Raw genomic sequence first — 15,531 nt, 5'->3', positions numbered from 1 at the left:
TCGACTACGGACTCAGCCCCAATTCATCTAGGATTGATGATGGTTGATTGGTTGATTCATTCCGGTGACGCTGTTTCCGGAGCTTAGGTGAACATCCATGTCGGAATAGCTATCGGAATCTGAGGACTCGAACTGGTTGTGGGATTCATCTCGTACGATCAGATGAAGGATTTTCGATAAGAAATAGATTATAGGATGTAGATTAGTACCCTGCAATACATAATTTACATATGCATATATAATACTAAAATCCCATAAGTTACAGAGGAATCTACGAAAGCTGTCAGGCAAAGTCTACAGTAACAGATACGCTAAGATATGAATTTTGTCTATACACTATTCATGCAGTCAATGCAGTAAAATGTGTCTAGACTAAGAATGATAAGCAGGTAATTTCCGACAAGAAATGATAAGCAAAACTTTTGACATGCATACACGGTCGAAGTCCAGACTTACTAATGCATCTAAACAACTATCAGTTAGACACACTAATGCAAGACCTGGTTCGCTAAGACCACCGCTCTGATACCAACTGAAGGACACCCGTCCTAATCCATCTGGACGAATACATTACATTTGGTTACATCGCGAGGTACTTGACCTCTATATGATACATTTTACAAACATTGCATTCGTTTTTAAATGACAAACTTTCTTTACATTGAAAGTTGACGGCATGCATACCATTTCATAATATATCTAACTATAATTGACTTAATAATAATCTTGATGAACTCAACGACTCGAATGCAACGCCTTTTGAAATATGTCATGTTTGACTCCAAGTAATATCTCAAAAATGAGCAAATGCACAGCGGAAGATTCCTTTAATACCTGAGAATAAACATGCTTTTAAGTGTCAACCAAAAGGTTGGTGAGTTCATTAGTTTATCATAAACATTCATTTCCATTATTTTAATAGACCACAAGATTTCATATTTCAATATACATCCCATACATAGAGATAAAAATCATTCATATGGTGAACACCTGGTAACCGACATTAACAAGATGAATATAAGAATATCCCCTATCATTCCGAGAAATTCTTCAAACATGATAAAAACGAATTCGAAGTACTAAAGCATCCGGTACTTTAGATGGGGTTTGTTAGGCCCAATAGTTCTATCTTTAGGATTCGCGTCAATTAGTAGATCGGTTTACTAATTCTTAGGCTACCAAGCAAAAGGGGCATATTCGGCTTCGATCATTCACCCATATAATGTAGTTTCATTTACTTGTGTCTATTTCGTAAAACATTTATAAAAAATTGCGCATGTATTCTCAGCCCAAAAATATAAAGGGTAAAAAGGTAAATGAAACTCACCATACTGTATTTTGTAGTAAAAATACATATGACTATATTGAACAATGCAGGGTTGGCCTTGGATTCACGAACCTATATCATTTGTATATATATTAAAACATATACTTGTAATTGAATAAATCTATATACTATTATTAGTGATGTAATTGTTATATTTAATAATTTATAAGTTTCCTTATTTATTTATATATTTTCCATTTTATATATCGTAATATTAATATAGTTATGTTATGTATATTAAATATATATATTTTATATGAAGATCATTTGTTTATAAAATTATTATTAATTTTGGTAATACTAAAGTTAATAAAAGTAATAATATTTTATAATAATATTGATAAAAGTGAGAATAATAATGTAATTAGAAATAATGATATTAATAATTATAATACTAAGTTGTGCTATGATAATAATAGTTATAAAAATTTTAGTAATTCCTATGAATCATAAATTAATTAAAATTTTAACTTAATGATTTTCCTACTAATCTTTATATCCAAGATTTTTATTTTTCATATTTGTAATAATATTATTAAAACCTTCATATTCCTAATCATGAAAATTATAATCTTTGTGTCAAATTTCTAAACTAATGACTAAAGCTCCTATAACATTAATTCGTAATCCTAATTGTAACAATAATATTAATAATACTTGTTTTACTACTAGTTTGCTATAGTTGATAATATTGGTAACAATTAATAATACCATAATACTAATAAGTAATAATAATAATAATAACCATGATGAAATAATAATATTAGTTACTTTTAAAGATAATAACATTCTTTATATTAATATTAGTAATAACATTACATTCCTAATAATAATAGCATAATCAATAATAATAATAATAATAATAATGAAGATAATAATAATAATAATAATAATAATAATAATAATAATAATAATAAAAGTATTCTACCTTTAAAGCCCTTCTTAAAAAAAAAATTGCCCCAGTACGGGACTCGAACCCGAGACCTGCCGTTCACCCATCACACCACTCAACCATTTTTCCATTTGTGTTTTTCTGAACATACCCCATCAAATATACATATAAACCTGTATTATTTTAGTGCTCAACTTCATCTTCTTCATCAATTAAAATTTGACTAGAGCTTATATAGTAATCACAGTCAACGATTTATAAGTTTGGATTTGTTTAAGAAATCGAACAATATTAACCAGTTGTTATTCCATTGTTTAAAAGCAAAAAATATAAAAATAAAAATGTATACAGCCCGTCGCTGAAATATAAAAGAAAAAAAAATTGATTTTGATTTTAAGGCCTTTTTAAAAGAAAGTTTCTACATGAAATAGTTTATAAATGACTCCTACAAACTTCCTTGATCATCAATTACTCCTTTTATTCAAAAACGAATTCGAATTTTTGACAAGAACACTCGGGTTGACTTTTTGAAATAAAGGTTTGACCTCAAAATTTGAACGCGTTTGAAAGAATTGGAACACAAAACTTTGCAGAAAGATTGTGTATTTAGTTCCTAACAGAACTGCATTTACACCTTTTGAATTTTCATTCGAAATTGTGGTTTTGCAAATTAAGTTTCAAAACAGAGATGTGCGTTTTTGTTTCTTGTTTTGTTTTGGTTTTAATTTCGATAATTACAGCTTACCTTATATATTGTGACTGAAGTGGGTTTATAAATGATCACAGGTCATTTGTAAATTGATAAATGAGTTTGACATCTAATCAGTTTATCGATAACAAGTACAGAGATATTCCAATCAGTAGAAAAATAAAAATAAAAAAAATAAAAGGGAAGTCGACCTCTAACAGAATTTGGAATGTAATGTAAAGATGGAATCTAATTTTGTATGAATTTAACAATCTTTAATAGATAGACAATGACCTGTATCAATTTCTGATTTACTAACTTTTTTTTTTTTTACATATTTGATATAAATAATTATATAAGTTAATAATAATAATAATATTAATAATAATAAATGATAATTTTGTAAATAATAACAATAATTAATAATAATCATATTAATAATAATAATAGAAATAATAATGATAATAATATCAATAATTTTATCAATACTTGTATATATCAAATTTTACTTATATATATATATATATATATATATATTATTAGAATTATTAATATTAATAATACAAATATTAATATTATCATTTATAATGAAAATATTGTTAATGATTTTAATCTAATAACTATATTCAATTTTTCTAATCATTAATATTATATGATAAGATATATTAATTATTTATTATTTAAACATTTTATTTATATTATATCTTTAATATTATATATATATATATATATATATATATATATATATATATATATATATATATATATATATATATATATATATATAATATCCTTTATTTATATTATATGTTGACATTTATTGAAAAGTTAATGTTTTCATATATTTGTTAGAAATTCTATATAGATTCATAAAAACACATATATTTATATATATATTTATTGTAACAATAATTTAGTTATTCCAAGTTTTATTTTAAATTTTAAATTCCAATTAATTATAGTATACTTTATTAGTTCAGCATATTATATATATATATATATATATATATATATATATATATATATATATATACTTATATTTATATTTATAGTATATATACATATTAATTTACAATCCAATGTTCGTGAATCGTCAGGAATAGTCAAAGGTCAAATGTATGACAATAGTTCAAACTTTTTGAAATTCAATTTAATAGATTTTGCTTGTCATGTCGAAATCATATAAAGATTAAGTTTAAATTTGGTCGGAAATTTCCCGGTCGTCACATCTGGGACTTCTGGAAAGATGATTTTCAAATAGTTCGTTTCGAGTAGATGACTTTTCGTTCAAGACTCGCCTAAATCCGATACACGGTTTAGGATTTATAGCCTTCCGAAAATCACTACGCTTTGTAACGACGTGCTGAAAATTCTGACCTACTCACGCTTGAACCGTCACCACGGTCAAACGACATCCAGTTAGGATCTGAAAATTGGATAGCAGTACAAGGACTCACATACGGAGCCTTGACCACTGACCACACATCTTTTCAGTCTGTATAGAGATCGTAGCAGCTGTCCGAAGTCAGCCTTTTGTTTCGATCTCTATTCTTGTTGAAAACTTACTTTATCTTTTACAAATGATGATGATGATGATGATGATGATGATGATGATACTTAAACTTAATTTATTCACTTTTAAACTTTTGGGGACAATTTACTGACCTAGTAACCTTTGACTTAGGTTGAGGACCTTTCGGACCGACTTACTACTTGCATACTTTTCATAGCGACTTTTACCACACATTCACTGTGAGTTATAGCTCCCTTTTACTTTAACTATTTTTGGGACTGAGAATACATGCGCTTTTTATGTTTTACATACTAGACACGAGTACTTAAACTTTATATATGTGTGGGTGACATAACGGCACAAAGATTCCCCTTAGCTCGGTGACGTTTAGTCATTGTTTTATGAACCGGTGAACGCGAATCATAGATATGGATCCATATGATTTGACATCCCCACTCGGGCTAGTCGCGCTAGCATTCAGCGGGTGTTTAATACTTCGTAAACTTACGCACTTGCCAGGTGTACTTTTAGGGGGTGATATTACTTGTTAAGTTAGTTACCGGGTGCCCACGGATAAGCATATACTTTTCATACTGTTTTGAATACGAAATCTCGTGGTCTACATTACATTACTGATTACAAACAAACTATAGCTCACCAACATTCGTGTTGACTTTTTAAGCATGTATTTCTCAGGTGCTTAGACGTTGTTGCTTCCGCTGTTAGACTTGCTGTTATAGTCTTGGTGCTATAGACTTGCTGTTACAAACTCGCTGTGTTAGACTTCCGCTGTATTGTTTAGTGATGTCTCAATCATGGAACTTTTACTTTGCATTCACAACTAATGTTACATTTGAACAATGGCTTTGTAAAACCTTTGTGTCACGTACTTATGTTAATGCTTTATATTCGTAGAAGCACGTTACCCTTTTGTAAAACATTTGACGTTGGTAAAGACGTCATCTTTTGTAAAACATTTGACGTTGATAAAAACGTTACATTTTCATGAATGCAAAACTTATTTTAAAACAGCATGTAGTATTATACCGTGTAATGGACATGTTGTTGATGATCCGTACATGATGATTTTGTACGGGGCGTCACAGAATCTGTAACATTTAGAACAGGGACATGTTTTTGGGTGGCATAGTAAATCTATTACTCTTTCCGTCTAAAAAAAAATGTCTACCTTTCTATTATTGTCCATTTCTCTATATAACTATTAAATATCATTAAACTTTCAATTATGTCTCTTTTAATTTTAGAAATTCAACTTAAAAAAAATTAATTAATTTATTAATTACTTTTTATAACTACATTAAATGAAGGACAAATTAGACGTATTATAATTATATCTAAAATTTAACAGAAAGTCAAACTGTACTATTTTTTTGGGACGAAGGAAGTATTATATAATCACATAAATTCTGTTCTTCACACTTTGTTTCTCTTCCCTAATTTCATTGGTCTTTTATAAATATAGAATACCTCATTTTATTTTTAATCATTAAACATGATTAACTTTTTATAATTATGTATTGAGTATTTTTACAAATACAAATATTTAGTTGACAATAAGTCAGAATTTATCAAATTTATTGGTGAAATTATCAATATCCATTCTATCTATATGTATATGTATATGTATATACGGAGTAGTATATATGTTGCCAACAAAAGTCAAGAAACAAGAGTGCAAGTGTAAAAAACAATTTTTAAAAGAGGGTTTTGCACAAGTTAATAAAACCCAAGGGACATTTATTGCAATTATTGCTGCAACTCAAATCAAATAAACGTGATTCTAATCAAATCTAGGATCCATGATCCCAAATTGATTTGTTACTTGTTAGGGATCCAATTATGATGTATTATTATCACTACCAGTGCAGTTAACTTATTTGATTGATGGCAAATAACATTATTAACAACAAAAGAGATGAACCACTGACAGCTCCACCTGTTGATCGTTGGTTTGACCTAACCCTAGGTTCCTCTTTTCACGATAACCCTTCATCTAAATTCTGCACTCTTCGCTGTAAGTACATATGTATTTTATTCAATATTCATCTTATGTAATCAATCAATTGTATAATTTTCACACTAAAAGTCTAAGAGTTGATACTACTAAAGATTAAAACTTTATTAGTTTTATGTAATTGTGCATTATAGAGTAATTATAATTATAATTATAATTATATATTTCAGATGAATTTAAGCCAGCATCAATTGATAAGAACCAACCTGGGAAACTGCATAAGACAAATGATAATAAAGTAGCTGTAGAATTTCAAAACAACCAACTAGGAAAACCTAAAGTGAGTTTTGAAGGTATTAGTGAAGATTATAAGGACAGTGATGCTGTTTTGTTCTTTGATGGATCGAGTTTTCGGTTGGAAAGGTTACATAGATCGGTTAAACGGTTGAGACATGTTCGACAACCTGGCGAGTCTGCATCTGTAGCCGCAACTAATGTACTGTGTCCGCCATCCGAGTCTAGTTCCCCACTAATTGGGAAGGGGAACAAACTTCAGACCTCAGATAAGAGCTTAGTTCCTCCTCCTGTAAGTTACTAATTCTTTGGTTACCTCACAAATTTAACCAAACAACAAGTTATTTGTTTAAAACTGTTCTGATGGAAATTAAATGCACGAGAACAGATTGACCCTAGTAATATCATGAGACGTTGATACTTATGTAACTAACTAAATTTGAATTAAATGAACTGTATAATCATTTTGCATCCGTACAGATTTATAAGATATACGAGTTTTCAACATGTACTAAATCTATGTTCAAGTAGGTTATCTAGCAATTCATTTACCGGCCAAGTTTCCCCAAAATATATTTGTTCATGATAATTATGCATTACTGGTTCGAACTTTCTCTTTTGGTTTCATCATGACTTAAACCTCTTTTGTACTACTCTTCAGCAGGTTGAAGTTGAACGGATAGAAATCGGCAACTTTAAAGGCTTCGGTATGTTCCATGCCTCATTCTGTATTCATTATGTAAATGCATGTAGCATGCACTATTAGTCGGTTGACGTGTCGGTTTGGGGACCAGCCCGTCCCGACTCGCCGAAAGATGCCTTAAAAGTCGTGTCAAAGTCGGCTTGAGTCAGGTTTGAGTCCGTCAAAGTCAGAGTTCGATCAAAACTCATATTTTTTAAAATCACATTATATGCCATACGTCTATGTTTGAAATATCTATGTTTGATATATTTATGTGTGATATATATATGTTTAATTTTCTTATTACTAAAAGTCGACGTTGGTCAAAGCACGGCTCGTCCTTCCAAGGTCCTAACTGACTTGTCCTAGACTCGCCACTTTTACAACCTTGGCAACATGTAATTTGTTGGTAGTATTTATGTGCAGTATTTTTGCAGATGGGAAAACGAGAGAAGAGAAGGTTATCGATAACCCATCCGTTCCGTCAAGTTCATTCTACGCATCACCAGATCATAAAAACGATGATGATTTAGATGAACAGCTGGATATGCTCAACAATGATGAAGACATTGACATTGGCATAGCAGCTGATAATATCGAGACGGTACCCGAAAGTCGAGGTTTCACCGGCATTGATATAAATAATATGCCACATGAAAATGAAACTGATGATGAAATTGCGGAAGTTGATTTGAGTGATGGTGAAGGGGACAATGGGGGTTATAATGCTGCTGAAGCACTTAGATTACAGGTGAACGCTGAGGAAAGTAAAAAATCGTCTTCCAGCTCTAGCGGCAGCAGTAGTGGCGACAGCAGCAGTAGCGGCAGCGACAGCGGCAGTAGTAGCGGAAGCAGTAGCAGTAGCGGTAGTAGTGAAGGTGAATCTCTTAACTCTATTTAGAAAACTATTTAAGCTTTCAGTTCATGTAACAACAACCCTTAATCGACTGTTAGTATTTTGGAAATATCTTCTGCATTTTCAGTTCTCAATTTTAGGTTGCTGTATGCTGTTTAGTCATGTGAAATTGAATTGGATATCGAAATTAATCGACCGATGTAGTAACATGTATGACAAAATAAACCCATCTTCTGTTTGAGCCCATTTAATGATTACAGTCTCTTAAATTGATGTACATAAATAGTTTGTATAATCACAATACGTCTTTATATAGAAAACAAAGGAAACGGACAAGTATGGGCCGGTAGACCAAATATTGTATGCATAATGCTCTTTACTGCACACAAAGGTGTTCACTGGTCAACCCGGCCCGTTTTGACTTGCACTAGAACTTAGTTGTTTTAACTTTTAACTAAAATCTGCTTCACATGTTACCCATTCTGCCCCGTTGCTTAATTTGCCTTTATTTTGTACCTACAAGAAGAACTCGTAATTACTCGGCGAATTCTCAGTTTTTGCAACTCAGGGAGTACTCTGCGAGTACTTGGTCAAACTCAGCCCAAACTCGGAAATCGCTCAAAATTCTGTCAAAACTCGGCCAAAATTCGGGATTACTCGGAAAATCAGCCAAAACTCAGCCAAAGTCTCTCAAAGTCAAACTTGGTAGGCATCTGAGTACTCCTTGGAGTTGCCGAGTAGCCCCGAGTAACGAATTTGCAACCTTGCCTACTAGCTTTATCAAGTAGGACAATTGAGTCATGAACATAATCTCCTAGAGCGCGTCTCATGAAAGTTATTTACATAATATTTGCTTATGAATATCATTGACTTTCAAACACCCTTTATGTTAGAAATGGATATCATTCCTAGAACATGGAATTGCTTAATATGTATAGTTCAAAGTCTCTCTTAGATACCAATGAGCTAATAGCTAAGTGGGTACGTTGCCTTAGAAACTGAGGTCTGCCATGTGAAAGGTTTTGCCAAAAATGGGCGTAGGTTCGAGTCCCATCCTTAGCAAGCAGTTACAACCTTTGACAAAGTGAGATGAAACTCGTTTCTGCCACATGGAGGCATTCGGTGGAGGTATGTTACAAACACTCTACTCTTACGGGGTGGGTTAGGTGTGTATCCAAAGGAAACAGGGGTTTAAACGGGCTTTCATTGATATAATTTCATAATAATTATATAATACCAAAAAAAAAAAAAAAAAAAAAATTTATAGTTAAAACTAAAAAGTGGTAGTATTGAACTAAAACCGTGGTGGAGAAAATAGCTCAACCAGATATCATATAAATTATAAATACTTGTATTTGGGTTGGCTAAAAATAAATAACATTTTATTGGGTATCACTTTATCTGCATTGTTGGGTATTTAAATATTTTACAATTTTACAATTCCCTTTAGTTATCAAATTGACGTTAGATTAGAGTGTTGTGCCGCGATTTCATCACACCATATGTCGATAATAAAACTGATACACATGTCAATAGCGAAATGGACAACGTTCTTATTCTCCTGTAGCAAATAAAGTTTGAGAGTCTTGATGACTTAAAGCGTTCATAAGCATCACGTAATTAGGACACGAAAAGACTCAGATTCCTTCTCTGGAATCTTTAAAGAAGCTTTAGTACAACTTTTTAAGCATATCATATAGCATAAAGTGATCATAATAAGGTCAGAAGATCTCACCATCAATTAGTTAATCAAGCCAACCAAAACCAAATATGGCTCTATCGAATTTCAAGGTTCGATTCATAGAATTACAAAGAAACATCTAGCACTTTCTTTCAAGCATTTTGTATGGATCAAACCGAACCCTTCGAGTCTAAAAACTTCACTGGTCCATTGCGTAGTACGAGTATTATTCTAATGGGTATGGGTACTTTTAAAAAGCTAGTCAATTTGAGGAATCCGAATATACTCATGGTAGGCAAATTTAAGTTTGTACCACATGAGATTTCATGAAAGGAAAGTTCTATTCAAAGTTCATTCATACATGTTGTTTGAGAAGGTTGTGGAGAACTTTGTAACTAAAGAGTATAAGACACCACAATGAAGCAAATATTATAAAGAATACACGGATTGTTGTCTTTTTTGTTATGTGAATAAAAAAGATTGATTCTATTTGGGTAATTTACATGTGTATATGTATTTAGGATTTATTAACACATTAATCCATTAATACCCTTTTTCAACATATTCCAAATTAATCCATTCTGACAAATGTATTTGATATATACTTGAAATCCATAAATTAAAGGACTAAATTATTTCATAATTGGGAACTTGCTATATATGGCATTTGTTAGAGCTGCATTACATGGAGGCCTAATGATATATTTAGTTACATACATTCAAGATATCTCCAGTTCTAGTTGATGCGCTTTCTTCTTGTGGCTTTGATTTGGTTGTTGATTTTTCGTCTTTCCCGTGCTCCGGTAAATTGTGCGAAAAGAATTGCGAGAAAGCTTGGAAATTGACTCAGAGATACAATGTTGCTTTCGAGTGTTTTTCGAGTAAGCCGAATGTTCGTCAACATGATGTTAATGTTTTTGTTCCAAGTTAATGTTTTTGTTCTCGCCTACTTTAGTACCTAGTTCGAAACAGTCTTCGGCCAAGTAATTGTTTGTCAGTAGTGTGTTCCTATATCTTCTCCGGTTTTGGATTTGGAGAATATCCTAGAGGTTGATATTGAGGAGGTTGGTCATCCCACTGTGTTAAAAGGGTCTTCTTCTTCGATGGGTTTAAAGGGTTCCGGTCGTTTTCGAATGGGCACCGGCGGTTGTTAATTGTGTCGAGGATAAGCCGATCGACTTCATGACCATCGAATTCAAATTTGGCAAACCCTGCGATTCTTTGGGTCGGTTACCTTCGAATTCGGTTTCGGATGATGTTCGGAGTCTCTATTTGTCGCTTTTGATGCGATAATGTCCACTTTGGTGGTCGAGTCCGATAAGGTTGATGCCATTCCTATTAATGCCGATGTTGCGCCCGACATTTCGACTAAATTTAAGAAACCAGAGAAGGCAAAAGGTCCACGGTGCCTAGATGGAGCAATTCTCGGAATTCATCATGGATGCTTGAGACTTTTCCTCCTTTTCGTCCGGGTTTGGCTTCGAGATGAAGATGGTCTCTAATCTTTCGTTGTTCGCTTGATTAACTCTCTTTTTCTTGTTCGTTTGTTTGTTCAGTTATTGTTTTGTAGCCCGTTTAGCGGCATTGATTTCATGGTTTGTTGTGAGCTTGTTATTAGGTTCATTTTCTTCTAGTTTTGAAGCTCGGTAGTTTTCATGGGTTGTACGTTTCGGGAACTTTCATCTATCTGATGAAATGCCTTTCGTTATAAAGTTTATCATTTTTTCTAAAAAAAATAAAAAATGGGACTATGACTATGCCCGAGCCCTAGTGATATATAGTTTAATATCTCATGTTCAAAAAATGTTTTATATGATTTTCTTAATAATGGCATATAAAAAATTATATAGATAGATTTACTGAAAGGATAAAAAAAAGGCTACATCCATTGATTGAAAATGAAAGCAAACAGAATAGCACTTTACAGCATTTCTAGTGATTAAGCAAGTAAAGAAACCATATGATGAAGTGCTGAATACTCATGATATTATGCCACTTTTAAACATAAGGGTTTGCTAGCTGCTAGTGGGCCAAAATTTGCCCCTTTCAAATTCTTCAAGAATTGCCTAATTATGATGAAGTATGAACCCCACATATGCTTGCAAATTCATTCTTACCATCATTAGAATAGATGCCAAAATAATATTTGATTTCAGGTTATGTCACAAAATCTTAAAAGGGTGATTTGCACTTGGCATAAATCTACTTTTACTACAAAAGGACGATTAATAGGCTATAACAAAAGGACGATTAATAGGCTATCTAGATCTTCGATGTGTCATACTAGTTTTGAGTTATATAAAGTGTCAGACGCATAATAAAACTAGCAAGAAGTTGTATAGAAACATATAACAACAGTTGGTAAACTGGTAAATAGTTTCATCTTTAGACTATCTGGAGAGGGAGAGTACTTTCTATCCGGAAGAGTATAAAATATATAATATACCTAACAACATTGTTGTAAAAATCCACGATTACTCCGTTTCATAAGTACATACCGTTTCGAGTTTTCAAAAACCCATTTAATTAATCGGTTAACGTCGACTAATGGGACAAAATCGGATTTTTTGGTCTAAGTCGGTTAAAGTCAAAACTAGTCAACATTTTAACATGTTTAAACTAGAGTTTAAAGTTTGAGCAAAATGAAGATTATATATATGTTATAAGATATTTATGTTTATCTTTATTGTTTTCTTCTATATTTACACATATGATATCGAAATTTATTATTTATAAATGTATAATTTTTTTTTAACGACGATTTTTTGGCATCAGTTGATTATTTATTTCAACGACCCTCATCATTTGCATGTATCACAAACGTTCAGGCCGAAACCCGAACCCGATCGACGGTACCCGGGAGCACATCCATTCGGGCAGTGTTTCTGGGTAGAAGTCCGTGAACAAATTCAGTAAAACCTCCCTATATGGTCAATATATACCACCATTATTGGTGTTCAATTGCTCTAAAGAAAATCATGTTATCCCTAAGGATCGAACCCATGACATTTCTCTATCCCATGACACAAAGTACATGGGGTACCGACACAAAGTATATGGGGTACCGTTGGGCTATGCCCGCAAGTTCTGACCGATTACTCCCCGAGTAGTGATTATTGAAACCTTGCCCAAAACATGTATTTTTAAAATATCCATTGGTTTAATAATTGTGTATATTCTTAGTCATCTCATCTCATCTCATCTTAAATAAAAGTTATAGTCCTATTATGCTTTTATGAAAGTATCACATTTAATAACATTTTGGGGGTCCAACTTATGAGTATTGTTTAATAAGCTTTTGTATAAATACCAACTTCTAACCACAATAATATACCATTGAAGACCCACAATTCTCTCTTCTCTTTCTTTTATCTCTCCCTAAAAACTTTCTTTTTCCAAATTAAAGTGAAGCAATTAGCAAAATAATGGGAGCACTTGATTACCTATCCAACTTTTGTACAGTCACAAGCACCAGCATAAAACATAGAAGAAAACCAATGCAGGCAAAACATACATTTTTTATCCTTAATTTATTCTCTCTTAGATTTTAATTTAAATTTGTCAAATCAAATATGAAATTTTAATTCTTTCTGATCAGACTGTTGAAATCAAAGTCAAAATGGACTGTGATGGATGTGAAAGAAGAGTCAAGAATTCTGTTAAACACATGAAAGGTAGTCTTCTTTCTTCAATTTATTTTATATTAGTCTTTCTAAAAAATAAATGCCTAGTTGTAACAATTTTTTAAATTATGGTACGTTTTTATAGGTGTGAAGACTGTGGAAGTTAACAGAAAACAAAGTCGAGTTACAGTTACCGGATACGTTGACCCGAACCATGTACTAAAACGAGTAAAAAGTACGGGCAAACGAGCCGAATTTTGGCCATATATCCCTTACAATTTGGTGAGTTATCCGTATGTGAATCAAGCGTATGATAAACGGGCTCCGGCTGGTTATGTTAAGAACGTTGTTCAAGCTGTTTCGGCTCCAAATGCTACTGATGAACGGATCACTTATATGTTTAGCGACGATAATCCTAACGCTTGTTCGATCATGTGACGTATTATATATTTAGTAATTAAGTTAATTTGATGTTTGTTTGAATATGAGAGTTAAGTTATGAGAATTAAGCTAGGATTGCTATATATGATGTGACGAATTGTACGTTTAGATTCGTACAATTTGTCATGCCTCATAAGTAAGATATAGTTTTATGTGTGTATCTTAGAGGCTCGTGTAATTGATTGAAATTACAAATAATATGATGTTGATTATTGTTACTTTCGTTAAACACGTACTACTAAATTTAGTAAGTTTGAATTTCCTGATGAATTTACAAAACATTAATTGCAATACTTCAAGTACGTGCTTAACTAACAATTCTTTTTTTGGTAAGCGAGGAAACCATCCTATGAACTAGCACATTGGCTCCCCATAGAAGGTAAAACCTCGGGTAATCAAGCCCCCCGAGCGCGAGACCTGGTACCGGGTAAATTGCGCATTATGCGCACCCTTTAGTCACCTCCCTTTTTGAATAATTTGGCATAGCCAGGAATTGAACTCGGGTGGTGTGCTTCATTGGGCAACTCGGTGGCCACTCAGTCAACAATTCTTACAAAATATTATTCTGCGAAGTAATATTTTCTAACTTCTTACGACTTTTAGTTTTGTTATTCACTTATTCTGTATTTTATGATCTATGATGAAAGTACTTGTATTTCAAAAAATAATTTAAGAAATACTATTCTTTGATTTACATAATGTTATTTATTATATAAAATTACGTTTATACAATTTCTAAACTTTCTTAATATAGAAAGTTGAAAAAAGATAAAGGGTATGCATGTGAAATGTCGAAGAATACTAGATTGAATTTTGGTAGATCATAAATTTGTTAACCGACCAATGTATAAAATATGAAAAGTTACGAATTGATAATAAACATATTGAAACAGAGGTAGTTGGATATGTTTAGATAACGCCAGCTGAGATTCCTAAAGCAAATACAGATAGGGGGAGGAAGCTATATGGTGAGATAGACTTAATATTTTTCTCCGTGTAAAACAAAGGATAAAGCATCCACATTACATTACAATTATTATCGATCTTTAAGGGTTTGTGTAACTAGCAATTACAATAAAGTTGGTGAAGATGGTTGTGGCACTCTTGATCAATGTATTGGTTAGAACACAACAATATTCAATTTTACGAAAGTGGATATAGGAGACTGATTAACGTGGTTGAATTGGTTATTAGTTTTAGCTGTACATTTATATTGTTTCTTTATATTTGTTGTATGCAGAGGTGAAACCAAGATTTACAGATTGATTTTTCCGCTTAAAAGTAAATACTAATATTATATTATTCATATTTAAGAGATACTAGAATTTATAATTAGGGAATATTGGCTATTAAATTTCAATTTTTAATATATTATAATAAGTATATCGAAGAGTTGGGGGTGACAAAATATCCACATACATTTCCTGTCTCTGCCTCTGGTTGTATATATGTTATAGTCCTAGGGATAACTTGAGTCATTTTCAAGAACGCTTTAACATTCTCATGTAGACTCGTTGAGGTCTGTATGGTTACGTTGTACTCATTTGATCTTCAAATTT

General features: G+C 32.0%; 2 protein-coding genes across 2 annotated transcripts; both read left to right on the top strand.

The window, feature by feature from the left end:
• Positions 1 to 6,215: 6,215 nt before the first annotated feature.
• Positions 6,216 to 11,201, top strand: LOC139849104 (uncharacterized). Its single transcript, XM_071838777.1, has 6 exons — positions 6,216 to 6,455; positions 6,626 to 6,981; positions 7,354 to 7,396; positions 7,809 to 8,249; positions 10,729 to 10,789; positions 11,024 to 11,201. Exons 1-6 carry the CDS (start codon positions 6,326 to 6,328, stop codon positions 11,199 to 11,201), a joined length of 1,209 nt encoding a protein of 402 aa, XP_071694878.1. The 5' UTR covers positions 6,216 to 6,325.
• Positions 11,202 to 13,259: 2,058 nt separating this feature from the next.
• LOC139846687 (heavy metal-associated isoprenylated plant protein 21-like) lies at positions 13,260 to 14,176 on the top strand. Its single transcript, XM_071836171.1, has 3 exons — positions 13,260 to 13,411; positions 13,507 to 13,582; positions 13,677 to 14,176. The coding sequence occupies exons 1-3, from the start codon at positions 13,334 to 13,336 to the stop codon at positions 13,967 to 13,969; spliced, it is 447 nt and encodes a 148-aa protein (XP_071692272.1). The 5' UTR covers positions 13,260 to 13,333; the 3' UTR covers positions 13,970 to 14,176.
• Positions 14,177 to 15,531: the final 1,355 nt, after the last annotated feature.

Source organism: Rutidosis leptorrhynchoides, chromosome 5, assembly GCF_046630445.1.
Source record: "Rutidosis leptorrhynchoides isolate AG116_Rl617_1_P2 chromosome 5, CSIRO_AGI_Rlap_v1, whole genome shotgun sequence".
NCBI classification, from domain to species: domain Eukaryota; kingdom Viridiplantae; phylum Streptophyta; class Magnoliopsida; order Asterales; family Asteraceae; genus Rutidosis; species Rutidosis leptorrhynchoides.
This window is presented reverse-complemented; position numbering and strand designations above follow the sequence as displayed.